This window comes from Rhinolophus hipposideros (genome assembly GCF_964194185.1).
Source record: "Rhinolophus hipposideros genome assembly, chromosome: 11".
NCBI classification, from domain to species: domain Eukaryota; kingdom Metazoa; phylum Chordata; class Mammalia; order Chiroptera; family Rhinolophidae; genus Rhinolophus; species Rhinolophus hipposideros.
Genome location: NC_138057.1, coordinates 50,479,383 through 50,494,090, shown reverse-complemented (window position 1 = coordinate 50,494,090; position 14,708 = coordinate 50,479,383). Strand labels below are relative to the sequence as shown.

The 14,708-nt window shown below is 38.4% G+C and overlaps 1 protein-coding gene across 4 annotated transcripts in view; it reads right to left on the bottom strand.

Moving 5' to 3' along the window:
* The window catches only part of NFX1 (nuclear transcription factor, X-box binding 1), a 56,166-nt gene that overhangs the window by 12,396 nt on the left and 29,062 nt on the right, over window positions 1-14,708 (bottom strand). For 2 of the 4 annotated variants that reach the window (XM_081066934.1, XM_081066935.1), the window contains exons 10-15: window positions 14,028-14,125; window positions 10,694-10,724; window positions 7,408-7,487; window positions 6,333-6,441; window positions 4,183-4,302; window positions 2,293-2,372 (exon numbers count right to left, since the gene is read on the bottom strand). In XM_081066934.1, the coding sequence (XP_080923060.1) occupies window positions 2,293-2,372; window positions 4,183-4,302; window positions 6,333-6,441; window positions 7,408-7,487; window positions 10,694-10,724; window positions 14,028-14,125 (518 nt within the window). Of the gene's footprint in view, window positions 1-2,292; window positions 2,373-4,182; window positions 4,303-6,332; window positions 6,442-7,407; window positions 7,491-10,693; window positions 10,725-14,027; window positions 14,126-14,708 lie in introns of all 4 variants that reach the window. The other 2 variants (XM_081066932.1, XM_081066933.1) reach the window with 1 other exon arrangement.

The window sequence follows — 14,708 nt, the reverse complement described above, 5'->3', positions numbered from 1 at the left end:
CCTGAACTTTCACAAAGAGAATTTTTTTTTTAAGTACTTTTTATCTGGAAAAAAGAAATTAGGCTGACTTTCAAAGCCTGAAAGGTTAGTTTGAAAAGAAAGCAACTCTGATCCTTATTTAACAATGCTTGTTAGGATCCTAAAGGACTTGAGGTAGCAGCCACGTGTGACCTGGGACCTAAATTTTCCAAGGTGGGTAACAAGTATGTGAAACCACGTAACTAGGGAGTATTTGAAAATGTTATGACCAATTGGGAGGATCAGACGATCTTTTCCCTCCTTTGCAAACAGCTAGGGTACTGAGTTGACAGACAAACCCTGAGAGTTGGGGCACTGGTGGCCCACGGTTTCAAGACTGCTGGCAGGGCTGTTTTATGAAATTACACACTCAACTCTCCTCATGGTCTCCCAACTCATGGTCTCCACAGCTTTAGGCAGCTCTGTCATTTAAAAAAAAATTAAGAGGCAGTAGGCCATGGAACCCTCAACTCCTTTTTTCTTGAGAAATTGCCTCCTTTAGGATTTCTCACTCCAGGAAAAAGATGTTGGAATTTTATTTCTGTGGAATCAAAGGTGACTCTTATTTAATCACTCAAATCCTTTCAAGAACCCTCAAACTGAGGAATATACTTCGACTCTAGTGACACATAACTTTTGCTTTTGAAGAGGCCTCCGAAGTCTAGGATACACATGCTTCTAACGCTTTGGAATCCGTCTTTTGGGAGATTGTAGTTCCTAATCATTAAACACTTACCTATTCTACTACCAGGGCGCTGGGGATAATATTGCCCAGGCTAAGCCCTGTGTTGTCCCCTCTCTACATGACTTGACTAACTTCTCATTATCCTTTAGGATGTTATTTCCTCTAGAAACGTCTTCCCTGGGTAAAAGTCCCCTCTGTCCCCTTCAGTACTTTGTACTTAGACTCTACAGGACAGGGGCCGCAACTGTCTTGTTCACTTCTGATCACCGGAACCTCGCCTTTGCCTAGCACACAGTAGGCACACAATACATATTTGTTGAATGAAGACTGAGTAACACAAAGATGATATAAGGATGTCTTAGAGTGGTTACTCTCAGAGGAAGTGAGATTTGCAAAAGAATAATAAATACTAAGGACTACCACTTGAGAACCACTCACAGGAAATAAGTGGAGAAAAGTATGCGCATCAAGATAAGAATACTGAAAGAATGTTGTCATAAATATCAAGAGTTTTAAGAAATGTTGGAAAAAAAAAAGAAGGAAATGTTGGCCAACATGTTATGAAGTAAAAAGAGCAGGTTACAGAACAGTATAATCTTAACAGAGTAAGGGAAAGTATGTATCACACATGACTGGCTGTCTACACACCAGAATGTTAAGAGTATTTCCCTCTGGGTAGCAGAACTGCATTTTCTTAATTGTCTACAATGAACATGCATTTCAAAAACTAAAACTGTTTCAAAGGGTCTATAGTGAACAGTGCCAAATAAGAGCTTAGAGGCTAAGAAAGGGGGAATGTCCTTCATGGTAGTGGCAATGAAGAGGTATAGGTTGGTGCAAAAGTAATTGCGGTTTAAAAGGTTAAAAATAATTGCAAAAACCGCAACTACTTTTGCACCAACCTGACACTCGGTGACCTGGAGGAGGGCCTTTGGGCCCCGCAGTCAGCACGGGAAGCTGCGCAGGGTGTAGAAAGAAGGCACAGCGGCTGCTGGTGGAGAGCACACCTCCACTCCTGGATGCTCCCACTGTAACACCTTTCCCCAGGCTAGCAACCTTTCCCCGTGCTAACCTAGTTAGTTGGTTAACCTAGAAGTTGTCTCAGAAAACAGCCCATGTTCTCAAGGCCAACTGGCTGAATTTTACTTATCGTAACCAGATTGAAAATGATAGGAGGATAGACAGAAAATGTTACCTACTGTAAGACTCCATTTATGTGACATTCTGGAAAGGCAAAACTACTGGGACAGACAACAGATGATTGGTTGCCAGAGCCTGGAGGTGGGGGGAGAATAACTACAGAGGGACATAAAGGAATTTTTTTTTGGTGCAAATGAACGTTCTGCATCTTTGTGGTGGTGGTTACATGACTGAATGAATGCTTTTGTCAAAACTCACAGACCTGTACACCAAAGGGGGTAAATTTTATTTTATGTAAATTATACTTAATTTAAAAAAGAGAAAAAAGTGTCAATAGCAAACCCCTGCTTCTTGGAATATTAACTCTGAGAAACAATGAGACTAACAACTCAAAGTAATCCAATCATAAATCTCTGGCTGGAACAATGAACACAAGAGAGAAAACTTACCTCATGTTTGCCCATGCACCATTTCTGAGTCAGGAAAGTACAAGGGGGACACTTTTCTTCGCTATGACAAGAATGATATACTGCAGAAATAGAAAGGCAAAATTAGGAATGATATTTAAATAAAGACACATAAACTACTATACACGTTATAATGGTTTGTGACATGGAATTTATAAATTTAGGAATACTTTAAAAAAATTGTCATAGGAAAGTAAACAATGGCTGGCTTTATGTTAAAGTGTTGAAGGATGAGCATGAGTGAAAAAAAGAAACCCAACAGAGGGGGACAGACATGCCAAACACAGCTTTCCTGCCTCAGCTCCTGTGGTACAGCCCCGTGGTCTGTCCATTTTACTCATTCTTTTGGCCCTACCTTACATAGCAACTACTCACTTCTGCTCAGATATCTCTGTTATTCATCCATTTAATATGTTTCCACCAACTCAATTTCCTTGCTGCCTCTAAGAGGCAGTTCATCTAAACTCACCTCCTACAACAAAAACTTCCTTGGCTGACCACACCCTGCCCTGAGCTCTCTCATACTCCCTGATGTCTTAGTTCTTACGCAGATGGCTTGCTGCCATGTCATCTGACCCATCTTCATGTAATGGTTGGTTAGGTCCTTTGTATTTAACTAACACCCTCTTCTTCTCAGGGAGAACATAAAAACCTCAAGGTCATGGGCTATTTTTCGTTCCTCTAAATCTCCTTCTGCGTCTGATACCATGCTAGATATACAACAAACACTCAAGAAAAGTTAAATGAATGCTGAACAAAACAGGCTAAAACAAGACAACTCACAAAAGGGTAAGCTCTCACTATGGACATTAACCAGCAGGATTTGGACTTCAACTGTAACATCTGCAAGTGAGTGTGCAGAAAGGACTGGGTGAGTACTGGCTTGGGCATTTCCTTCACGTTGGTGTGAACACCACAGCAGGGGCTTGCAAACTAAGCTGGGGTTGCCATCCTGAAGTCCCAGGGAAGGGAGAAACTTTTCACTTCATAAAGAACTTACTTAATTCTGTTTTACTCTATTAGCTTAAAAAATTGAGAGCTGGTTGCCTATTTGTCAGTCCAAATCATATGACCAGACTTACTGTAAGTATCAAATCTGGTGATTCAAATAATTTCAGGTTTGTCTCTGGAACTTGGTAAAATGACATGCTGGGCCCAATATGGTCCTAGAGGAAAGCCAGTGACTAGATTGGACAGATAGGAAAAATGGGTGATGACAAGTAGCTTCTGATGTCTGCTGCAGACCATCAGAGAAAAACCGGAAGGTTTAATGTCCAGCAACATACGACTGACTAAGTTATGGTCCATCTATGTATGTAAAGGAACACTCCACTCCATTGCCACTAAAAATCTATATTGTAAAAATTATTCACTGATCAGGAGAGAGGTTAAAACTACAATAGTAAGAGAGAAAAGTGCTAGTTAAAATGAGAAAAGTGCTAGTTAAAAGTGCTAGTTAAAAAGTGCTAGTTAAAATGAGTGCTAGTTAAAATCCCACTTTTATTTTAGGAAGGGAAAAAGAAAGCAATCGTGTATTTTGCCCATGAAAGAAGGCCCCCAAAATATACATTAAGTTTAATTCCTAGAAGATGACACAAAAGATGGTTTAATTTCAATCTTTTAACTTTATCTCTATTTTGTTTTTTTTTACATTATCAATATATACTGCTTCTGTAATAACAACAAAAACCAAAGTTACTTTCAATTTTGAAAACATATGCTCAACTTTGAAATATGCATCCAAAGTGGAGGCCACAAAGAAAGCAGAAAAGTCCCCGAAGACCATCAAAGCAGTGAATACCACCATGCAACACCCTCCATGACATGGTGTGAGCAGGCAATGAAGTGGGGAGGCAAGGAGAGGGGACCCACCTGGGTGATCACATTCATGGATTCTGGCGCACGTCTGGGTACACTCAGGGGGCCTGGTACCACAGGGAACTGGAGGGTAGATCACTGAGGCGCCACAGTGGCAGGTTAATTCATCAAAACCTGGAGCAGCAGTGGGTGAAACAAAACAACCCTCATGAGTTTGGGATGAGTACACACATACACACACTTCTTTTTCAGCTTGTATTTCTAGAGGATAATTTGGGGGGGAAAGGGCTGCTTTTTAAAAAAAAGGTTTTTATTTTATGAAAGTTGAGCTGGTAACAAAGGAGCAGACAGGTATGAAGCGTTTCATTTTACTTGCAACAAACTCTTAAGTCCATAAACCCAAGACAGTTTTATATGTATATTTTATACAACAGATCTATAAGCCACTCCTTTTTGAGAGAACAGGAGACTTCCACTAAAGATACCAGCTCTTTTTTAGCTCTCTTGGTTAGGAAAATGGATAGAGATTATGAGAGCCACAGGTAATTAACAAACATACAAAAATATACATTTGAACATAAACCCCAGAGAACCATTAAAGTCCTTCGAAAACATTCTTGTAGATATAATCATCAACAATGATGCTTGAAATAGGAAGCTGGAATGAAGCGCAGAGCTACAGCTGAGCTCACTAGGCAGTTCACAGCCTGATCAAAATGAGAGCTCACGTGGTACAGCTCTAACAAGCAGCCCACTTTGTCAAGAGCTTTCCTAACCTTTAAAGCCCAAGGAGAGCCAGTTCTCCAACTCTGGGCCTTGGTAGAGGCCAGGCCATCAGTGATGGTTCTCAACTAGGGCACCCGAGGATTCCCTCACCCTCCACTCTTTTCCACTTCACTCTTCAGCAAACCCTTCAGAGGCTACACAATGTGGTAGAAAGAGTGGCCCACACAGGGATCAAACTGGCAACCTTGGTGTTATTAGCACCACACTCTAACCAACTGAGCTAACCAGCCGGCACCACCATCACTTTTTCTTGAAAGAACACTGACAAGCTATGAGTATTTTGACTTGGCTATTTGGCAGACATTTTATCAAAACTGAACAAAGTGAGCCTGTCACTTCAAGAACAATTACTGTTGCCAATGATAAAAATTCAAGCTTTCAAATGAAAATAGAGTATTTGAAAACATGTATTTACCACTCTAAGAGCTTTACAACTTTCTCATACTTTTCCCAAGGCTTTTCTATGTCAAATATCTCTGTATTTGGCTTTCTACGTCAAATATCTATGTAACCCAGAATAATTATTTTCTAAATGATCAATGTATGATGTTATAAAATCATGCATGGGTAAAAGACCCATTCAAAATACACACACACAAAAAAAAAAACCAATGAATTTTAACGTGACAGAGAACAAAAACAAAAACACGGACTTAAGTGTTTTGAAAATGAGGCTGAGTTTTGGTGTAATATCAAAGAATACCCACAATTATTTGAAAACTTTTAAAAAATACTCATTCCTTTTCCTACTTGCTGTGTGAGGCTGGTTTTTTTTCATATACCTCAACTATACTGCAACAGATTGATGTAGAAGCAGATATGAGAATCCAGCTATCTTCTATTATATCAGGCATCTATTCTTCTCACTAATTTAAAATATAGTTTGTCTAAAACAAAATTTTTATGTTATTTATGTTAAAACGCAATGGATATATTGTTTCTTAAAAACGAACTAATAAATCAGTATTTTAAAAATTTCTGTTTTAATTCCTCATATGGCAAATATAAATAGCTAAAACTCACATAAAAAGAGTTCTGTGGGATCCTTGATAATTTTTTTAAGAATGAAAATGAGTCCTAGGACCAAAAAGTCTGCAAACTGCTGCTAATAATTTAGAGAAAGAAGACTTCCTAAGGATAGAACCTGGGTCAATAATAGTTAAGAGTCATCCAGTAATGAACCAGATCCATCTTAAGATCGTCGCCTATATCCCAAGTGTCATATATTCAGGGACAACAATACAGCACTAGGGATAACTTAAAAAACAAACAAACAAAAAAACTCAACACACCTGAAATACTAAGTGTTATCAGTTTAGTAATCCATACTAATCTAAGCATATCAATCTCTCTAAATATATTATGCCTGAATTTCTAGAAAATTCTAGAACAATAAAGTATACAGTGAAGACACTCACTGGCTTGCCAGCATGTCTGGCAGTTTCCTCGATGACAAGGTTCTTCACATCTATGAAGGCCACAACGGAGTTTCCTTCCACAAATCAAAGGACACTTGTGCTCCTTATCCTAGGAAGAGAGATTTATATTGGTTCACAAAATTTTCTCTATTTTATGTTTTCCATAAACAACAAGATTTATAAAACAAGCTCTCCACATTTATGGTTGAAAGAAATGATGTCTGGGATTAGCTTCAAAATAATCAGGGGAGGGAGAATTAGTGGGGGCATAGATGAAACAAGATTAATCATGAGTTAGTCACTACTAAAGCCAGATATTGGGTACATGGGACTCATACTAGTCTCTCTGCTTTTGTATATGTTTGAAATTTTCAATAATAAGAGGAAGTCTTTCAGCCTTCAAACACTGGTTTATAACTAAGTCTTGGTATACTATATAATTTCATTACTCTTTACCTTGTCAATATATACATTTTAAAACTGTGTATTTTATATATATATATATATATATATATATATACACACACACACACACACACATGTGTACGTATGCACTATCTTGCTATTGCTACTGTGTTATTCTGATTACACACACACACACACACACACACACAGTAACACAGTACTGACTGCCACGTAGTGCCTCCTTTATTTAGTTCCACAGAAGTGAATACTTCAGGTAACTAAAACTTGCTCCTTTCAAAAGTGCCACACGCATTTTGCCCACCAATCTTCCCAAAGGAGTGCATGAAACCTGAAGTCCAAGTTGCTACAGCCAGGCCAGTCTGTGTATTGAGAAAGCACACACTCTCCCACAGAGGACTGTATGCTCATCTAGTGGTCTTGGGATCCGGGGCCTGAGGACTTTTGGTTTTTTCTTTCTCTTCTTCTATGTTGCCACTGGCTGACTTCTTGACCTGGCTGAGGTTAGGTTGACCTGGGCAACAATCTGACTTCTGCTCAGAGGCTCCCTCCAGAGTTTCTAAATCTGATTTCTAAATCTCAGCTGCGTTCCAGATGGTGAGGCTTCCAGTAGCCCATCCCCTCAATAGTGTGCAATGATAGGTCTACTTACCACACAGCATATCTCATTACATTTATGCCGTCCACATAACCGTTTCTTGTTACACCGCTTGTCACACATAAATGTAGCATCTGCTGTGGGCAATTAAAAAGGAAAAAAGGCAAAAGATATAAACATTCATCAAATAAATATCTGAGAGACTACAGGCTGAAGAAATACAATGTATAATATAAATAAAACCGTGAAAATATTATGGTAAAAAATGCATATTAAAATATTTTTTACTGTCAAATTATCAAAAAATAGAAAACAGAAAGACTGATTAATATATGGTATGGGTGAAAGTGTACAGAAAAAGTCACATATACTTAGTGGATGAGATTATAAACTTTTAGAGAACATATGAATCTATCAAAAATTTAAGTGGTGATAATTCCATTTTAAGGAATCCTTTCTATAGATACACTTTCAAAAGTAGCTAGGACACCAAGAGCATAAGCAACAACAACAACAAAACATAAATTGGACTTAATCAAAATTAAAAACTTTTGTGATCAAAGGACACCATTAAGAAAGTGAAACGACAACCCACACAATATATTTGCAAATTATATATCTCATAAGGGTCTAGGATCCAAAATACATAAAGAACTCTTACAACTTAACAACAGAAAGACAAATAACCCAAATTTAAAAATGGGCCATGGACCTGAACAGACTCCTTTCCAAAGATATACAAATGGCCAAGTAGATAAAAAAAGTTCAACATCATTAGTAATTAGGGAAATGAAAATCAAAACCATGACATATCACTTTACACCCACTTAGGATGGCAATAATAATAACAACAACAATAATAATAATAATAAATAAAAAATAACAAGTGTTAGAGAGGATGTAGAGAAACTGGAACCCTCACATACTACTGGTGAGAATATAAAATGGTGTAGCTGCTGTGGAAAACAAAATGGCAGTTCTTCAAAAAGTACACATAGAATTACCATATGATCCGGCAATTCTACCCCAAGGTATATACCCAAAAGAATTTAAAACGGGTATTCAAACAAAACTTGGTACAATAGTTCACAGCAGCGCTATTGTTTCCAAAAGATGGAAACAATCCAAACGTCCACCAGCAAATGAATGGATAAATTGTGACATATACATACAATGGACTTATTTAGTGATAAAGAGAAATGAAGTACTGATAGGTGCTACAATACCAATGAACCTTGAAAATATGCTAAATGAAAGGAGCCAGGCACAAAAGGTTAGATATTAAACGATTCCATTTATACGAAATACTTTGGATACGTAAATCCATAAAGACAGAAAGCAGATTAGTGTTTGCTAGGGGTTGGTGTCGAAGTAAGTGGGAAGTGAAAACTTAATGAATACAGGGTTTTCTCTTGGGGTGATGAAAATGTTTCAGAACTAGAGAGGTGATTGCACAACACTGTGAATGCACTAAATGCCAATGTACACTTTAAAATGGTTTGTTCTACTATGTGAATTTTATTTCAATAAAAAAAAGTGGGCTAGGTGCTGAAGTATTTACAGATAAAATGATGTTTGAGATTTGTTTTCAAAGTACTTCAGAAAACATAAAAAGTAGGTAAGGGAGAGACAGATGAAACAAGACAGGCAAAATGTTGATAATTGTTGATGATGGGTGATAGGTACACAGGGGTCTACTTTCAGATATGATTGAAATTTTTCATCATAAAGTTTTAAAAAGTGGGACAAGATGGTTACTACATTATTTGTAATGGGAAAAAATTGCAGACAATCTAAATGACTCAAAAGGGTAATAGTGAATCATATACACTATGGTATACCCACATATTGTAAGAGAGATATACACACTGATAAGGAAAACTGTCTTTGATATGTTATTGAGCAGGGAAAAAAGCCCCAAGTTATAAACAGTATTTTTAGCACGAACCTAAGTTTAGGGGGAAAATCAAAACTATACTAGCACGTGTACATGTCTGTGTGAATACAGAAAAAGATCTGGACCCACACCCAACAAACTGTTGACAGTGGTTTCATTAGGGAAGTGAAACTACAGAGGGAAAAATGGGATGAGAGTGTATTTTCATTCTTTACTTTAAATGTATTAATGTAATTTTTTCAAATTATGTTTTTAATAACCAAAACTTTGAGATATTTTTTTTAGCTCCCAAACAGCCATTCCCCACCTCCTTCAAGCTAACAGATCCTTAATTTTGTTCAGAAATTGGACACCCATGGGCTCCTCAGTTCCAGAGGTGTATGTTGACTAGTCTAGCCTGTCAGGGTAATCCCATTCCCCTTGTTAGGGAAGTGTTTAGGCAGAGAAGCATGTGATACAAAGTATATTGAGAGCCTTTCAGGACTCTTCTGGCTCTTAAGAAGGAAGAGAAACTTAAAAATCTCCCTTTCTTTCCTCTATATGTTGTTTGGTGAGGACTCGAGTTGTGAAATTGCTATAGCCAGCTTATACCCATGAGGGGAAAAACCAAGAAAATCCCAGAGAAATTGAACTGGATCCTGGAATCACTGAACTTGAAATTAACCAACTTTATACTTGTTCTGCCTCCAGACTTCCTGTTATGTGAGGCAATAAACCCCTTTATTGCTAAAGTCACTTTTCCTTGGATTTTCCGATACCAGCAACCAAAAACAATCTATTATAGCTTTCTTCCTGACCAGAATAGGAGCTTGTATTTTATACACATCTATCTTCTGTCACTTTTCCAAAAAGGTTTTAAGGTGGCTCAAACCAAAGACTATGTGATGGTTAGCAAAACAGGGATAGAACCATAATAGAGTGGGTCAGGAGGATCAACGACAAAGGAAGGCCTCAAGGGTAAGAAGGCTGCTAGCTGAGTCCCTGTTCGAGGTAGCCAACAGTCCTATCAAGCTTTAAGGGGATAAGCCTCAGTCTGTGTAAAAAGTTTGCTTTATCAGATATCATGTACCTTCACTTCTCCCCACCAATACTATGTTATAAAAAATTTCAAACATAAAAAAGTTGAAACAATTTTGCAGTGAACACTCATATGCCCACTAGTGAGATTTTACCATTAGTTACTTTTTCACATATCTATTCTTCTATCCACCTGTCAATTTATCTTATTTTTTGACGCATTTCAAAGTAATACATGAGTATGCTTCTCCTAAAATTTTGAGCACTTCATTAACTACAATTCAATTTATGGTTCTTTCTTTTCGTATGAGGTAAAAGTTATATACAATGATATGCACAAATGTTAAGGGTACCCTCATTGAATTTTGACAAATACATAACTACTTTCACCCCAGAAAGTTTTCTCATGCCCCTTTCCAGTCATACCTTCACTTTTGAGACTGGTACATGGAAACTCCTATGGAAAAAGAAAAAGAAACAGTAACTACTTTAGGAATAAATGAAACAACACAACTATAGTATAATGCTAAATGTAACATGTATATCCTAAATATCCTGTACTTCTCTGGCAATTTATTCATCAAGTTCACCTGTCTGGTGCAAGGTTAGCCCATTCCCTCTATTGATATCCCTCTATTGATATGCATATCGATGCTTTACTCACAACAGGGCCCCAGGTTTACTGACGTTTCATGCAAATAAAATTGTTAACAATCTTTATGGTCTGGTCTCCAAATGCACAGCAGATTGGTATTATAATAAAATCGGAATGAAAAGAAGGGCTGCTTTAAAAGCAGGCAAAGCAAAGAGAAATAACTGTCTGGCAAGGGTACATATAGGGAGAAAAAGCAGGAAAAAAGCAGATGTAAAGAACTGAAAATATGTAACAATCTGGTGTCATCTGGCACAGGGGCAAACAGCTCTACACACCAAGAGTACCCCTGATGAAACAGCTCTACACACCCAAGAGCACCCCCGATGACATAGCTGGACTGTAGCAAAGTAGAATACAGTAGTCCTCTGGCATTTGAAGTTTTATTACTGTGGTTTCCATTATGTGTCAATGGCCCCAAAGGTCTATCACCTGTAATTTTACTGTGGCATGACCCTCAACATTGTGATGGTGTGTGGTGAGCAAGTCACTCACTTGGGGGTAGAGTAAGCCTAGCTGGCTACCTAGCATTTACATCTGAATTTGGCTTTAATGACATTTACAGGTTGCCACATACTTAGAAAAAGCAAAATGACAACAACATTCCTTCTTAGTGAAATGACCCTGAAAAAAATAGGCAGCTACTAGAGCTGATAACAGAAGAGGTCTAAGAAATTGAAGATTTGGCTAGAAGACGTTTTAGATAAATTAATGAGTTGGCTGTGTTCGATATGAAAAAGTTCCCCATATGCTCTTTAGAGATATAAAACAAAAGTGAGTCATGAAATTGCCTGAGTTTTCCAGTTAATGCAAACATTGGATTGTACAGAAGAAATGACATGCTGGAGTGCTGTCTACAACTGTAGGGAAAGGCAGAGCTCCCATAAACCCCTGCAATAAATATGAATTACCAATAAAAACTTAAATACAGTATTCTTTGTAAAGAGGCAATAAGATGTAGCATATTTTTCAAAGATTTCCGCCAAAGTGATTAAAAGAACAACCTTTGAAGCTTTAAGAAATAAGTTTCATTTATCCAGAAAACTTATTTCTATGGAAAATCCCATCTATTACAAAAGACATGTCATGAAAAATCTGGCTAAACAATGAAGTGATGATTATTAGTGTTTTGAAGAGATTTTTAACTTTGTCAAAGGGTTTAACAGAATTAATATTGACAGTAAATGCCTATAGCAATTTTACAATAAGATTTTTATTTGCAAAAATTCAATTTACACATAGCTTTTCAAGAATACACTCAGTGGCATAGGAGCCACTATTAGAGGGAGTGAGGACTGAATGAGAAGCAAAAAAAAAACCAACAAAACCCAAATAGAGACAAAGGGATTGCTGGAGAGAAAGAAGCAAACTGACAGTAGCCATTTCAAGCTCCACATCCCAACCTTGCTTGTGATTCTTGGTCACAAAGAACCCCTCCAGGCATTACTAAATTTGTGATTACTAAATCAGCAGCATCTCACAGTCTTTAAGCTCATAATACTTACAAAGTATTAAATGGTCCTGTACCTGACATTCAAAATACCATTACTGCTCTGTGTGTTCTGTGGTTTTTACCAGGAAAAAATAACCCATAATGCATACAACTTTTGCATGTAAATTGCTCTTTTACATTTTTTTCTTTTATTCTGAAACTTAGCTATGAATCTAGCTCCCAATTTATAGACTACATCCTCAGAATCATTTGCAAGTCAGCTGTTAACCAGATCTTGGGCTCTATTTAAGAAATAAACCAACTGCTTAGAATTCTGCCTCTCCTCTGGCCTGTGCTCTGCTGAGACAGGTGCCAAAATGCACTGAAATGACTAGCAGTAGGTCAGAAAGCAGGACAGACAAGTATTCAATATGTTCCTCAAGTGATTATACAAAGACTTCCACAGAAACGCTTCCTGCCTCTTCTGGTTACAGACACAGGAAGGGGCACTATGGCCTAATTCCAAAATGGTAAGATACCCCTTTTATAACATAAAGTCCAATCAAAACTGCCCAAGGCAGAAAGCAGACAAACCGACTATTACTTATCAACTTATAAAACAGTTGTATCGTGAATAATCAACCTTACCCAAAGAGGGGTCTGGCTTTTGCCACTGGCTGCTGGGAGATAAGCCTTGGAATATCATGCCTGATAGGCGTGTCCTGGTACGCCTGGAGCCTTGGGTCATAAGTGACTTGGGCCATGTAGTCTAAGAATATGAGTTAGGGAACACGCTGGCCACACCAGAAAGGCCAGAGATGTAAATTAGCCTGGGGGCTTTGAGTCACACAGTATCCGTAGACCTCTGGAGGGACTGGAGACTGAGATCAACGACACGGGCAGCCAACCATGCCTACACGATGGAGCCCCAATAAAAACTGAACACTCAGGCTTGGGTGAGCTTCCCTGGTTAGCAATACTTCGTCATAGTGTCACTGCCTGATGCTGAAAAAGAAACGCTGTTCCAACTGGAGAGGACAACTGAAAACTTCGCATTTGTTATTTTCTTGGACTCTGCCCTCTGTGCTTCTTCCTTTGGCTGATTTTAATCTGTATCCTTTCCCTGGAATATACTGTAACCATAAGTATAACAGCTTTCATTGAGTTCTGAGTCCTTCCAGTGAATCATCAAACTTTGAGGGTGGTCTTGGGGACCAATGGACTTGTTTGCAGTTGGTATCAGAAGTGAAGGTAGTCATGTGGACTGTTCTATCTAACTCAGCAGTTGTCTAAACTCTTGCAGTGGGTGTCAGAGTGAGGGCAATTTTATGGGCTGTGTTCCCTCTAACTTCGTATTTAGCTAACTCCTTGCATCAGTGGGTGCTATCATTCTTCTCTTCCAGCACCTAGCACTATCACACTTGTATTTGGTCGAGCTTTCTGTATGCTTGCCTTATCCTCATTACTGGCCTCTGGACAGTGAGTGCTGGACATCTCCCCATCATACCTATCCTACAACGGGTCCATAGTAGGTGGTAGTATACATTGGCTGAATTGAATGAATCATACATAGTATGACAGGAATAAAACTAAGGTTACTTTGATTCCTCCCCTCCCATAACCACCAAATTAAAAGGCATTGGTGGCAACAACTGTAGCAATGTTTAGGATTTTACCTTTGTTCTGAAAGAGCATCTGCAGGAAATAACTGATGTGCGAGAGCATGGTCCACAGTCTCCTTCATGGCAGAGCTTTTCACACGTATGAATGAAATCTTTAATAAAAATGAAAAGAGCTGGGAATGAAAATTGCAACTACTCATTTCAGACTCCCAAATTCAATAGCCACATTGGTCTTCTACCTTTGTTCCCTGCAACTCCACAACTCGAGTTGAGGGAAGAAGAATGTCGTCAATGCCTCTTTACCTATCTTCCCTTCATCCAGCAGGCTGAGCCTTTTCCAGCAAGGAGAGGGCCCGGCATTAGTTACCGGAATATGCTTTGGACTGCATGATGCTTTGCCTAAGTCAAAGAACAGATCTCCTGTCTCTTTCCTTATTTAGGCCCCAAGTCTCTAGGTTAGACTTGGATGCTCTTAAAATTGTAGCTCCGGATGACTTTACTGAAGTGCTCTCGATTGAAAATCACCTGGGGATCATAAATAATCAGAAGCTATGATCCATAACCTCATTGACTCAAACTCTGTCTCGTGATAGGTGGCCTGCCATTCATTCTACTAAACTAGGTTTAGGACAAGTACTGTTTCAAGAACTCCTCAGAGATCACCCACAGTCTCTTACTTTGGTTGCTGTTTACACAATGTATTTTTTCAGCTTAATTGTAATTGACTTTAAAGTT